Below are 13,231 nucleotides of genomic sequence, written 5' to 3' on the forward strand. Positions count from 1 at the left end.
CTTTATTTGGCCACTAGAGGGTTAAAAGCACCCCACTAGCGGCCGAAAAGCGCCTCTAAAATTACAGTATAGCGCCGCTAAAACTAGCAGTGCTTTTCCGCTAACGCGGTCAGCACCTCAGTGTGAAAGGGCTGTTAAGCCTCATACACACGATCGGACTTCCATCTGACAAATCCGTGGAATTTTGTCTGAAGGTCGTTGTTCGTGAACTTGTTCTGCATTCAGACAACAGAACTTTTTCATCCAACATTCACAAAACTACGTGTTTTTTCTGCTCTTTACCGCCACCCTTTGAGCAACTTCTGCTCATGTTGTCTTATGGTTAGCATTGGTTTGGAGTAGGGTTGTCCCGATACCACTTTTTTAGGACCGAGTACAAGTACCGATACTTTTTTTTAAATGTGTCCCCAAATGCAGCCATGTCCCCCCACAAATGCAGCCATGTCCCCCCCCCCACATATGCAGCCATGTCCCCCCCACAGATGCAGCCATGTCCCCCCCATATATGCAGCCATGTCCCCCCACATATGCAGCCATGTCCCCCCACAGATGCAGCCATGTCCCCCCCATATATGCAGCCATGTCCCCCCACATATGCAGCCATGTCCCCCCATAGATGCAGCCATGTCCCCCCCATATATGCAGCCATGTCCCCCCACATATGCAGCCATGTCCCCCCCATATATGCAGCCATGTCCCCCCACATATGCAGCCATGTCCCCCCACAGATGCAGCCATGTCCCCCCCATATATGCAGCCATGTCCCCCCACATATGCAGCCATGTCCCCCCCACAGATGCAGCCATGTCCCCCCTCATATATGCAGCCATGTCCCCCCCCCCATATCCAGCCATGTCCCCCCCCCCCATATCCAGCCATGTCCCCCCCCATATCCAGCCATGTCCCCCCCCATATATTCAGCCATGTCCCCCTTACCGTACATGCTGCCGCGCCGCCGCTTGGTTAATACGGGCGGGGAACATTACAGCTTTCATTTGAATAGCTGTAGTCTTTCGCGCCGCGCTGCGTATAGACACTCCCCCTTGCTCGGTATTGGACAGTTCACCCGAGCAAGGGGGAGTGTCTATACGCGGCGCAACGGGAAACACTACAGCTATTCAAATGAAAGCTGTAATGTTCCCGCCCATATTAACAAAGCGGGGATGCGGCGTAGCGGCGGGATGCATCGGCGGCGACGGGGGGGGGGGGGGGAGTATTCTATTTCGGTATCGGGGGTATTTGCGGGAGTATGAGTACTCCCGCAAATACTCGGAATCGGTCCCGATACCAACTAGTATCGGTATCGGGACAACCCTAGTTTGGAGCATGCGTGTTTTTACTTTGGATTTTAGTCCGACGGACTTGTGCACACGATCGGATAATCCGACGGAACACATTTGTTGTCGAACAATTTGAGAGCATGCACAGCCAACATTTGTTGTCAGACAATTTGAGAGCATGCACAGCCAACATTTGTTGTCGGTAAATTCCAACAACAATTGTCCGATGGAGCGGATTATCCGACAACAGCCTGTCATCGTACAATTGTTGTCGGAATATCCGATCGTGTGTACAGGCCTAAAGTGTTACACTGTATGATATGTGTAATGTCTCCTATCACATACACAACCAGCACAGTGTAATGTAACACACATCTACTATGCATGTGAGGGAACCGTACAAGGAGGAGGGCGGGGTCACATATAGAGGGAGAAGGTGGGAGGAGGGACCTGAGAGACGTCTGTTCATTAGACCATAAAAGACCACCATACACCCTGATTGGTTATTCATTTGTTTACTACTCAAAGCTACGCCAATGACTTTATCATTACTTTAGCATATATTACTGACGGGAACAGATGTAACCTAGCCCCGCCCCTCCCACAGTGTCCCGGTTACGCAGTGACAGACTGGCGACGTCATGACGTTGTCAGCGTGCCTGTGTCAGGTGGCAACGTCAGCTCCTGTGCTGCTGGCCGGAGGGACATTGTGAGCCTCTTCCTGGACGGGGAACTTCGTGTACTGATACCTGATGGGAGCTCCTCCGGCCTCCTCCTTCTCCTCCACCACCGCCACCCCGGGGACAGCCTGCTGAGCCGCTGGTCAGTACCTCGTACGTTCCATTGTTATTATCGGCTCCTTATTGCTGCATCATCAGGACAGAGCACAATGCATGCTGGGCTTTACTATCGCTACTCTGCATGCTGGGGGTATTGTTATTATCAGTACCCTGCATGGTCTATTATTATTATATCTGCAGGGTTACTAATTGTATCAGTACAGAGCAATGCATGCTGGGTTATCATTATCACCATCATTACTCTGCATTGTATGCTGGGTTTAATAATCATCTCTCTGCATTGTATCATCAATCTATTATTATTATTATTATTAGTTTTGCTGCTGTGTGCTCCGTTATCAACTTTATATAAGTACTAAGCAATGCATGCTGCATATTATATATGATATATTAATATTATCATTTTTAGAGGTCAACCCATATGGGTTTTTCTCTGGCCGATATTTAGAAATCAGGGCGACATATGATGGCTGATATATGATGCCAATTTTTTATGTTTTGACATTTGGCCCTGGCTCGTGGCACTTAAAGGTGACACTGGCAAGTGGCACTAATTGGCACTGGCAGGTTGCACTGGATGGCACTAATTGGCACTGGAAGATGGCACTAGCAGATGGCACTGATTGGCAGGTGGCACTGGTAGCCACTAACAGGTGGCACTGGCAAGTGTTACTGGTTGGCACTGATTGGCAGATGGCACTAGTTAGCATTGGCAGCTGGTACTAACAGGTGGCACTGATTGGCAGGTGGCACTAATTGGCACTGGCAGGTGGCACTGGATGGCAATAGTTAGCATTGGCAGGTGGCACTAATTGGCACTGGAAGATGGCACTGATTGGCAGGTGGCACTGAATGGCATTGGCAGGTGGCACTGGATGGTATTGGCAGGTGGCACTGGATGGCACTAGTTAGCATTGGCAGGTGGCACTAATTTGCAGGTGGCACTGGATGGCAATAGTTAGCACTGGCAGGTGGCACTGGATGGCACTAATTGGCACTGAAAGATGGCACTGATTGGCAGGTGGCACTGGATGGCATTGGCAGGTGGCACTGGATGGTATTGGCAGGTGGCACTGGATGACACTAGTTAGCATTGGCAGGTGGCACTGATTTGCAGGTGGCACTGGATGGCAATAGTTAGCACTGGCAGGTGGCACTGGATGGCACTAGCAGGTGGCACTGATTAGCAGGTGGCACTGGAGCAAAAAAAAATGTCACCCCCCTCCCTCAGTACAGACACCCCCAATGTAGTACACCCCCACCTCAGTACAAGCCCCCTTCAGTGAAGACCCCTCATCAGTATAACTCCCAGTCCCCCTTACAGACCTCCAGACAGCGGTGTGTGTGTCCCTCGCGCACAGGCTCCTCCTCTCCTCTGTGCGTGTAAACAGAGAAGAGGGCCGCCGCTGGGTGTACCAAGATGGCCGCGGCTCTGGAACTAGGCCGAAGCCACGGCCTTTCCTAATGCTATGGCCGCAGCGGCCGATCCGAAAGGGGTGACACGTTCGGATCACAGATCAACGGTGATCCGTTGCACCACTAGCGGGCAGGTAAAATATCGGCCTAATTTGGATAAAAATCGGCCGATGCAGATTTCTCCAAAATGGCCGATATATCGGTCGACCTCTATTCATTATTAATGCTGATCACTGCATGGTTATTATCAGCAAGATCAATACTGTCCACTTCATCCATCATCCTCATCGCCTCCATCATCATCATCGCCAACTTCAGCACCTAAGAGATTGTAAACCAGGGTGGGTATAAATCAATGATTAAAAAAAAAAAGCATTAAATTTGGTTGGAAATTATAAAGATTCTAACTATCAGCAAGAATAAGTCCTTACATTTAAAGAGCACCTGTCATTTCAGATCCATCATGGCAGCGCCTGTTAGCAGGCATCCACTCACCTGCTGCCGCCACGTCCCTCACTGTCAATGTGTCAACAGCGGGTCAGAGGAGGAGCCACCGAGATGACGGTTGCTTTTTAAAAATTATGATTTAAATCAAGCCCTTTTACTAGTGATTTATATCAAATCCTCCCTGTTTAGCCGCCTCAGCCACCAGCAGGATGGGCCGGGCCATTTTTTGCAATACGGCACGTTATCGCTTGAACTGACAATTGCGCGGTCATGCAACGTTGCATCCAAACAAATTGACATCCTTTTTCACACCACAAATAGAGCCAGGGTTTGAAAAATTTGCTTGGAGTCTAGGAGCCAGCTAAAAAAGTTGGGAGCCAGAAAATGCACCCCCGTCCCGATGATCTTGCGCGCAGAAGCGAACACATACAGATTTTTTTAAACGTCGCCAATGAAGATTTTAAAGGATAAAAGTTTGTCGGCATTCCACGAGCGGACGCAATTTTGAAGCGTGACATGTTGGATATGAATTTACTCGGCGTAACATTATCTTTCATAATATTAAAAAAAAATGGGGATAACTTTACTGTTGTCTTTTTTTTTTTTAATTAAAAAAAGTGTAATTTTTTCCCAAAAAAGTGCGCTTGTAAGACCGCTGCGCAAATACGGCGTGACAAAGTTTTGCAACGATCGCCATTTTATTCTCTAGGGTGTTGGGATAAAAAATATATATATAATGTTTGGGGGTTCTAATTAGAGGGAAGGAGATGGCAGTGAAAATAGTGAAAAATAGCATTAGAATTGCTGTTTAAAGCGGTGGTTCACCCTGCTGAACAACATTTCAGCATAAAATTCGGCATAGTAGCGCGAGCTACAGTATGCCGGTCTTACATTTTTTATCCCCGTACTCACTGTTTAATCGTACATAGACGATTCCATCTGCCGCGGGGAATGGGCGTTCCTAGCAAGAGGGAGGGTGATTGACGGCCGACTCTGGCACGTCACGCTCCCCGAAGACAGCCGGAGTAGGTCTCGGCTCTTCACGGCGCCTGCGCACAGGCTATGCGCAGGCGCCGTGAAGAGCCAAGCCTATTTTGGCTATTTCCGGAGAAGCGTGACGCGCCAGAGCCGGCCGTCAATCACTTTCCGTCTGGATTGGAACGCCCATTCCCCGTGGGCAGACGGAATTGTCTAGGTCGGATTAAACAGTGAGTACGGGGATAAAAAATGTAAGACCGGCATACTGTAGCTCGCGCTACGATGCCGAATTTTATGATAGAATAAAAAAAAAATATATATTTTTTTATTCTAGGGTGAACCCCCGCTTTAACTTGTAATGCTTATCCTGTAATACCAACGGCCACCACCAGATGGCGCCAGCTCGCAGAAGGAAGAGCTGGGGACTTCACACAAAAAAATAAATAAATATTTTTTTTGCCCACCTTCCAAGCCAATTCGCCAGGACGCTATTTCTAGTCGCCCTGGTGACCGGCATTTGTTGAGCCTTGAATAGAGCTTTATTTTAGTGGTATTTGATCACCACTGTTTTTTTTTTTTCTTTTTTTTGCGCTATAAACTAAAAAAGACGGACAATTTTTTTCTGCTATAAAACATTTAAAAATATTTTTGGTAAAAAAAAATTGCAATAAGCGTAATATTGATTTGTGCAAAAGTTATAGCGTCTACAAACTCTGGGATAGATTTATGGCAATAATAATAATAATATTATTATATATATTTTTTTTTACTAGTAATGGCAGCGATCTGTAATTTTTAGCGGCACTGCGGTGGACAGATCGGAGACCTAACTGACATTTTTACACTTTTTTTTTTTTTTTTTGTGAACCAGTGACATTAGTGATCAGTGATAAAAAATATGCACTGTTATTGTACTAATGACACTGTCAGGGGAGGGGTTAACATCAGGGGTGATCAAAGGGCTAAATCTGTTCCCTGCAGGTGTTTTCTAACTGTATGGGGGACTGTGTGACAGCGGAAACACAGATCCGGTCTTTCTGCTAAGCAGGAAAACGGATCTCTGTGATCTCCCCTGTCAGAACAGAGATCTGCCTTGTTTACATAGGCAGATCCCTGTTCTGTCACTGCAGGGAACGATCGCTGATTGGACCACAAAGGGGAGTTTCTGAGCCAACGTTACGGCAATTCCCCGGATCGTACCACCCTGCCGCAGTATAATGATGGCGGCTGGTCGGCTAGCGGTTTAAAAAAAAAAAAAAAACTTTAAAACAAAGGCATAATGAGCTAGTATACATGGCATACTAGCTCATTATGTAATGCCTTAGAATGAAGCTCTGTGTCACCAGCATGCCGCTAAGACAGCTGACATTTTTCAGCGTCTCCCTGCAGGGATGTAGCCCCATGGGAGGGAGCGAGCACACTGACTAACCCCCAGCCAGAACGGCTCGGATGATAGGGACAAGCTTACTGAGGAGGAACAGGAAGTGAGCTGCAGCCACGGAGGTGCCTGGTCAGTTACAAGCCTTGTGAATATTACAGAACACTGCCCCACTATGCATCTCGTCATGCCGCCCAGACTCTGGTAGGACACTATAGTGAGAGGAGAGTGGGGAGGAATTTATGGCAGCCAAGGAGTGAGTGGATGGAAGGCTGTGCTGTGTTTGAAGGACAGGTGACAGCCCGCTCTGCTGGGACTTGTAGTGCCTCTGTGGGGGGCTGAGATATGGCAACCTGCTCTGCTGGGACTTGTAGTGCCTCTGTGGAGGGACTGAGAATTCCTCAATTTCCCCACGGTACAGGGCACTACAAGTCCCAGCAGAGCAGGTTGCCATATCTCAGCCCCCCACAGAGGCATTACAAGTCCCAGCAGAGCAGGCTGCTTTTACAGAACAGGAGAAGCAGCTGGGGGAGGGGGGTTTGTACTGGAAGGGGAGAGAAGATGGCACAAGTTTGAGATGAGGAGGATTTTTTTCTGTGAGTGAGGATTTATGCTGGGAGGGATTTCTTTGGCACAGGTCAGGCTGCATTTCATGGGCACTGGTAAATACCGTATTTATCGGGGTATTGCGTGCTCCGGCGTATAGCGCTCACCCCTAAAGTGGACCCGCATTCCTGTAAAAAAACATTTTAGTACTTACAGTTTTGGTGTCTTGTGCGGCGCCCTCGTCGGGTCCGGCGTCCGTCTGCGGCTTCGGTGGTGTCCTCGTCGGGTCCGGCGTCCTTCTGCGGTGTCCTCCCCACTTCCCGCGCCGAGTTTGAACCACTGCGCCGGCATATACCGAGCGCAGTATAGTCGGGCAGGCTCGGCTCCTCTCGCGGTCACGTCCTGTACTTCCAGGACGTGACCGCGAGAGGAGCCGAGCCGGCCCGACTATACCCGAGTGTACTGAGCTCGGTATATGCTGGCGCAGTGGTTCAAACTCGGCGCGGGGATCGGCGTATATCGCGCACCCACGATTTTGCCCTGAATTTCAGGGCAAAAAAGTGCGCGATATACGCCGATTAAATACGGTAGTTTAGTGGACCATTTGGTTAAGAATATTTTCTTGTTTTCCTCCTCTAAAACCTAGGTGCATCTTATGGTCAGGTGAGTCTTTATAGAGCGAAAAATACGGTAATTACTAGGACGTGAATCGTAGGGAAAAGGGAATATTTTTGTAATGACGAATGAACAATTTAATGGAAAATTTGAAGCTTCATCAGAAGAACTTCAATGATCAACACTAGGATTTCCTTTTATATTTAAAGGTGTCCATCCACCTGAGTACAGTGTCACTTAAAACTTGTTGCTTAAAAAAGACATGAGCTTCTTTTACGGCAGAGTCCTGATTTTGACCTCAATAGCCATTGGCTACAAATAATAAAAAAAAACTCAAACCTGATGTGCGCATGAAAACCCAGTACAAACGCTGAAGAAAAACAACCAAAGACGCCCACCTCATGAATGACTTGGGCCTAAGAAAGCTGCTTTGTATGTAACCAGCCTATTGCTTTGTACTATGTTATTCTGAGACTCCTTCACTGAAGTCTTTTCACTTCATTCTTCTGTTTATCTAATTTTGTGTTCTTCTGTTTCCAGTGAAAAGCCACAAATTGCTGTCTGTGATCAGCAAGGAGCTTTGAATGAAGCATACGGGAGCTGCATAGCGGAGGTACTTATCAGCTGATCAGAGTGCATGGATGAGAGAATACACAGCGCTATTACACACAAGATACATTTTCCCATTTCACATCACTTTAGGCCTAAGGGCAGTTCCCTTTAATTGCTTTTTGGACAATGGTTTGGTCGTTTATTTGAAGGTTCTGACGCTGGTGAATACGGCTATTGTGCAGGGCCACTGAACCCAAAAAACAAGCCATCGCACATCAGGAAACTATTGTTAGTCTGTCCACTCAGAATTCCAGCTGCTGCGGGGTTAAACCACCTGGAATTTTTCTTAAATATATCAGAAATTCTATTCATGCTCTGTGTTCCCTCATCTGCACATCTTCTGTGGCTGTTATGAGGATCACACACTAGGGCAGAGGTCTCCAAACTTTCTAAGCAAAGGGCCAGTTTACAGCCCTTCAGATTTCTGGGGGAGTGGTGTTCAGACACTGACTACTGGGAGTAGGAAATGTCTGTGTCAGTGGGCATATATAATGTCTGGGTTTGGTGGTCAGTAAGAGTAAAAAACAAATTACTTGGTGCCTGTGGTCAGTAGGAGTGGTACTAGGGCCCGATCATTGTTGGTGAGGGGAATAGCGCCCCATCATTGGTGTCAATGGGAGGAATTATTCCACATGGTTGGTGTCAGTGCCAGGGAGAGTGCCCTACGGTTGGTGTCGGTGCCAGGGAGAGTGCCCCACGGTTAGGGATAGTGCCCCACAGGTCAGATAAAGGGCAGAAACCACAGAAACTCCCAGGTGGGCAGGAGCAGAGTTGGGAATTCTGAGTGAGCCATTACTGTTGGAGTATCCAGGACAGAAACCGAGGCACTCCCCTATCTAAAATATCACTTTAGTGTAGGGTTGTCCCGATACTAGTATCGGGACCGATACCAAGCATTTGCCCGATGCTTCACCCAATACTTGTACTGTCAGTGGTGATCAGTGCATGGGGAAGTTACAGGCACCGATCACCGCTGTATAGATTTAAAAGTAATTCCCCCCCCAGCTTTCAGCTGCTTTAAAATCAGCGGTGATCGGTGCTTGCCCACACACGATCACCGCTGACTGTCCCGTGTCCTCCAGCCCCCCTCCATTTTGCTTCTCTTTCTTTCTTTCTTTCTTTCTTTCTTTCTTTCTTTCTTTCTTTCTTTCTTTCTTTCTTTCTTTCTTTCTTTCTTTCTTTCTTTCTTTCTTTCTTTCTTTCTTTCTTTCTTTCTTTCTTTCTTTCTTTCTTTCTTTCTCCCCCCCACACCCTGGAACTGTCAGGATGGAGAGCGGGGTAGGAACCGGTAAATCCGGCTCCGAATGGGCAGTCAGTGATCACGGAATCTGTCTATTCACATAACTGAAACATTGTAAACTGTAATTACAATGTTTCAGTTTATGAATGAAGAGAAGCGGCTGTCTTCTGTCCATTCATTTTCAGCGCAGCTGATGCTGCTGAGAAAGGGACTGGGGAACATGTGTCCCTAGTCCCTTTCTCTGTCTCAAAGGGGAGATGTCAGAGGTCTGTTAAGACCCCTGATATCTCACCATAGCCCCCCCAACAGGGCTGAAAAAATAAATAATTAAAAAAAAAAATTATTGTAGAAAATTATAAAAAAATAAAATAAAAAAAACACTGACACGGTCCACCCCCCCCCCCCCCTTAAAAAAAAAAAAAGCATTATGAATAAAAATCAAAAAAATGTAAAACAAATTGTTAAAAAAAAAAAAAAATACTGACACATATGCCGCTGTCACATGAGATAAAAAAAAGTATTGTTTTTCGGTATCGGCGAGTACTTGAAAAAAAGTATCAGTACTTGTACTCGGTCTTAAAAAAGTGGTATCGGGACAACCCTACTTTAAATGAATATCCACACTGATGCAGTTTTTACGGATAAGTGTGTGAAAGGATATTCATGCCAAATGCCCCCTGCTCCAAATGAACTAATCGTCACAACATTGCACCCGAACACATGGTGTTCTTTGGGTGATATGTTGGGTTTGCGCCAGACATAGCATTGTCCGGTCCGTGAGTTTTGGTGTGCCGCCGTCTCTTGGCAGGTTTGCTGTTGTGCCATGTTCTTTACATTTGGTTATAATAAATTTGATGGCGCTTCTAGGGATCATCAAAGATTTGGATATTTTTTTTATAACCTAACCCTGACTTGTACTTCTCAACAACATTGTCCCTTACTTGTATGGAGAGTTCCTTGGTCTTCATGGCAGTGTTTGGTTATTGGTGCCTCTTGCTTAGGTGTTGGGGCCTCTCAAAAAGGTGTGTCTATGTAATGACAGATCATGTGACACTTAGATTGCACACAGGTGGACATCATTTCACTAATTATGTGACTTCTGAAGGTAATTGGTTGCACCAGAGCTTTCTATGGGCTTCATAACAAAGGGTGTGAATACATATGCACATGCCAATTATAATTTTTTTTTTTTTTTAGATATTTTTCTAAGTTTACTTCACTAACTTAGACTATTGTGTTCTGATCCATCACATATAATTCAGATAAAAAAAAAAACATTGAACGAAAGGCTGTAATGTGACCAAATGGGTAAAAAGCCAGGGGGGTGAATACTTTTGCAAGGCACTGTATGTCATGTAAATGAGATTTTGAATATCCAGAGGGTAAAAAGAGGACACAAAATAGTAAATAAAATCTCTTTGTCATTCTAGGTATAAACTGCTCAGGATGGCGGTCACGCAGTTTCGGCTATTTAAAATTTGCACTTGCTTGGCGTCCATTCTTTCCTTCTTCAAGAGGTTAATATGCAGGTAACTATACTCGGAGCATATTGTACAGTGTGTTCATTACAGCATAACGTCTCTATTATAGAACCGAAGCTGTAAATGTATAATTTTACTTGCTGCTCCAGACAAGATCAGGCTCCACAATCTCTATTAAAGCAAGCCATACATTATGCAATTTTCATTCCTTTAACCATGGGTTGAATGAAAGAAAACTACTTGATTCCCCCATCAACACGGTTAGTGTTGATGGGGGAGATCCCTCCTGCTGCGCTGTTGTGTTTTGATAGGAGGCGGTTTTCCAGCTGTCAGAATACAGTGATCTCTGCCGGTGTCTTATCGATCTGGTTCCCCTATCGAGATGGTTCCCTGCCTGACTGCACAGGCGCGGACGAAGCCCACGGAAATCGCCGAACCTCTGGCGGCATCCAGGCTCATTCCTTAACATCCCTGTGGATTGGAGGATGTTAAAAAAAAGAGCCAGGAGGCCGAGCGAGCGCAGCGAGCCGTTCGAGTGAAACGAGGCCGACTGGCCACTTGCCTCAAATTCCACATCGCCCTGGAGGTCCGGTGATTTCCGTCGGCAAGGATTGCTCCTGCGCAGTCAAGACAGGAACCATATCGATAGGGGGAACCATATCGTCAGATCACCGGCAGCTATAGCTGCTGGCAGTGATTAAACAAAAAAAGAAAACCTGACAGGCTGGTTGTACTGAGGTGGTTGGTTGATGGATCCACTTCAGTACAACCAGCCTGCTCATAGATGGATGGGAGTTGGACCACTTCCTGCTGAACTGGAAACATTTCGATCAGTTTGACGTGCTGGCTCAGCTTGGCTCATCTCCAATGAAGCAATCGGTTGTACCAGTAAAAAATGTCACACACCAAGATACAAAATCATTTTTCTTTTATAAAAAAACAGCCAGCATTTTTAATGCTAGGCACATCGCTTTGTCAAAGAATGACAAAGGCACAACCCATAAGCAATTACTGTGTTCAGAAACATTTCCACCTGATCATTAACCCATTCCAGTATTTAACATTTGTCCAATGCAAATAATTACCACAGCATGTGCATTGGAACGTATATTGTGCTACATCACAAAAAAATCGAATGTAGAAATAAAATGTGGCAAAAGAAGAATGCGTGTAAGAAATGCATTTGTATTCATTTTGACAAGTAGGAGGAAGAGTTTTGTTTCATACTATAGCAGGCTATGTTTTAGCTGTTCTTCCATTAAATGGCACGCTGTGAAACTGAACAGATTACATTGTTATGTAGATTATTGTGGTATGCGGCATTCCTGTTGCTGGTGGTACTTAAAGTGCAGTTTCCACCGGGGGAAAAAAAAATTCCACCAAAAATCTAAAAAACAAAAACAAAGTTTTACTTAATATGTTTTACTTACCCTAAATAGCTGTTGCTATGCGGAAGTGCCGAATCTGCCTCTTCATCCTCCGGTGGATTCTCGTCGTCCTCCTACACTCAATGTCTTCTTGTGAATGGGGCGCGCTGCATTCTGGGAACAGTGTGTCCCAGAAAGCAGCCGGCCCATTCACAAAGCGCCGCGCTACTCACGCATGCGCAGTAGGAAACGGGCCTCGGCGGGGGCAGACATCGCTGGTGGCTAGGACAGGTAAGTGTCATTATTAAGTCAGCAGCTACAGTGTTAGTAGCTGCTGACTTTTAATTTTTTATTTTTTTTGGAATGGAACCTCCGCTTTAAATGCTTTGGTGTAAATTTATGAATGTTTGGATTCAAATTCTTCAAGGTAGAGCGAGATTTGAGAGGGCAGTCCTGGCGTACATTATTCGTTCTTGCATACATGATTCAGTCAACTATTTAAAAAAATTCTGCCTGTCTTGACGGCTCATTCACCACAGCTGGGGTAAGCCTGGTGGGTAAGGCTGGTGGGCCTCCTGTAGCGACATTGCCCAGATTAAAGTGGTTCTAAAGGCAGAAGTTTTTTTTTCTATACATTAAGATAATTTTATATATTTTTTTTTTATATATAGATATATATCTAACTTCAGTGTGCAGCAGCTCCCCCTAATACTTACCTGAGCCCCATCTCAATCCAGCCTCGGCTTTCCAGGACTCTCCCTCCTGAATGGGTAAGACACAGCAGTGGGCATTATTGGCTCCTGCTGTCATTTGAAGTCAGTGAGACCATAAGGAGAAAAATGGGGGGCGGGGGGGGGGGGGGCGGCTGAGCCGTCGCTCAGTGTCTGAATAGAAACACAGAGCAGCAGCTTGGCTCGGTAGCCCCCATAGCAAGCCGGTTGCTGTGGGGGTGCTCGGCAGGAGGGAGGTGCCAGGAGTGCCTGCGTGGTACACGTGAAGAGGAGGATCGGGGCTGCTCTGTGCAAAACCGCTGCACAGAGCAAGTAAGTATAACGTAAGAAACTTTAAAAA

General features: G+C 46.2%; 1 protein-coding gene across 1 annotated transcript in view; it reads left to right on the plus strand.

Moving 5' to 3' along the window:
• The first annotated feature begins 1,728 nt into the window (after nucleotides 1-1,728).
• The window catches only part of EBAG9 (estrogen receptor binding site associated antigen 9), a 33,991-nt gene continuing 22,488 nt past the window's right edge, over nucleotides 1,729-13,231 (plus strand). Inside the window, exons 1-3 of the mRNA XM_040354859.1 lie at nucleotides 1,729-2,102; nucleotides 8,001-8,073; nucleotides 10,743-10,841. Coding sequence (XP_040210793.1) covers nucleotides 10,759-10,841 — 83 coding nt within the window. The 5' untranslated portion in view covers nucleotides 1,729-2,102; nucleotides 8,001-8,073; nucleotides 10,743-10,758. The remainder of the gene's footprint in view (nucleotides 2,103-8,000; nucleotides 8,074-10,742; nucleotides 10,842-13,231) is intronic.

The sequence above is a fragment of the Rana temporaria genome, chromosome 5 (assembly GCF_905171775.1).
Source record: "Rana temporaria chromosome 5, aRanTem1.1, whole genome shotgun sequence".
In the NCBI taxonomy this organism is placed as follows: Eukaryota; Metazoa; Chordata; class Amphibia; order Anura; family Ranidae; genus Rana; species Rana temporaria.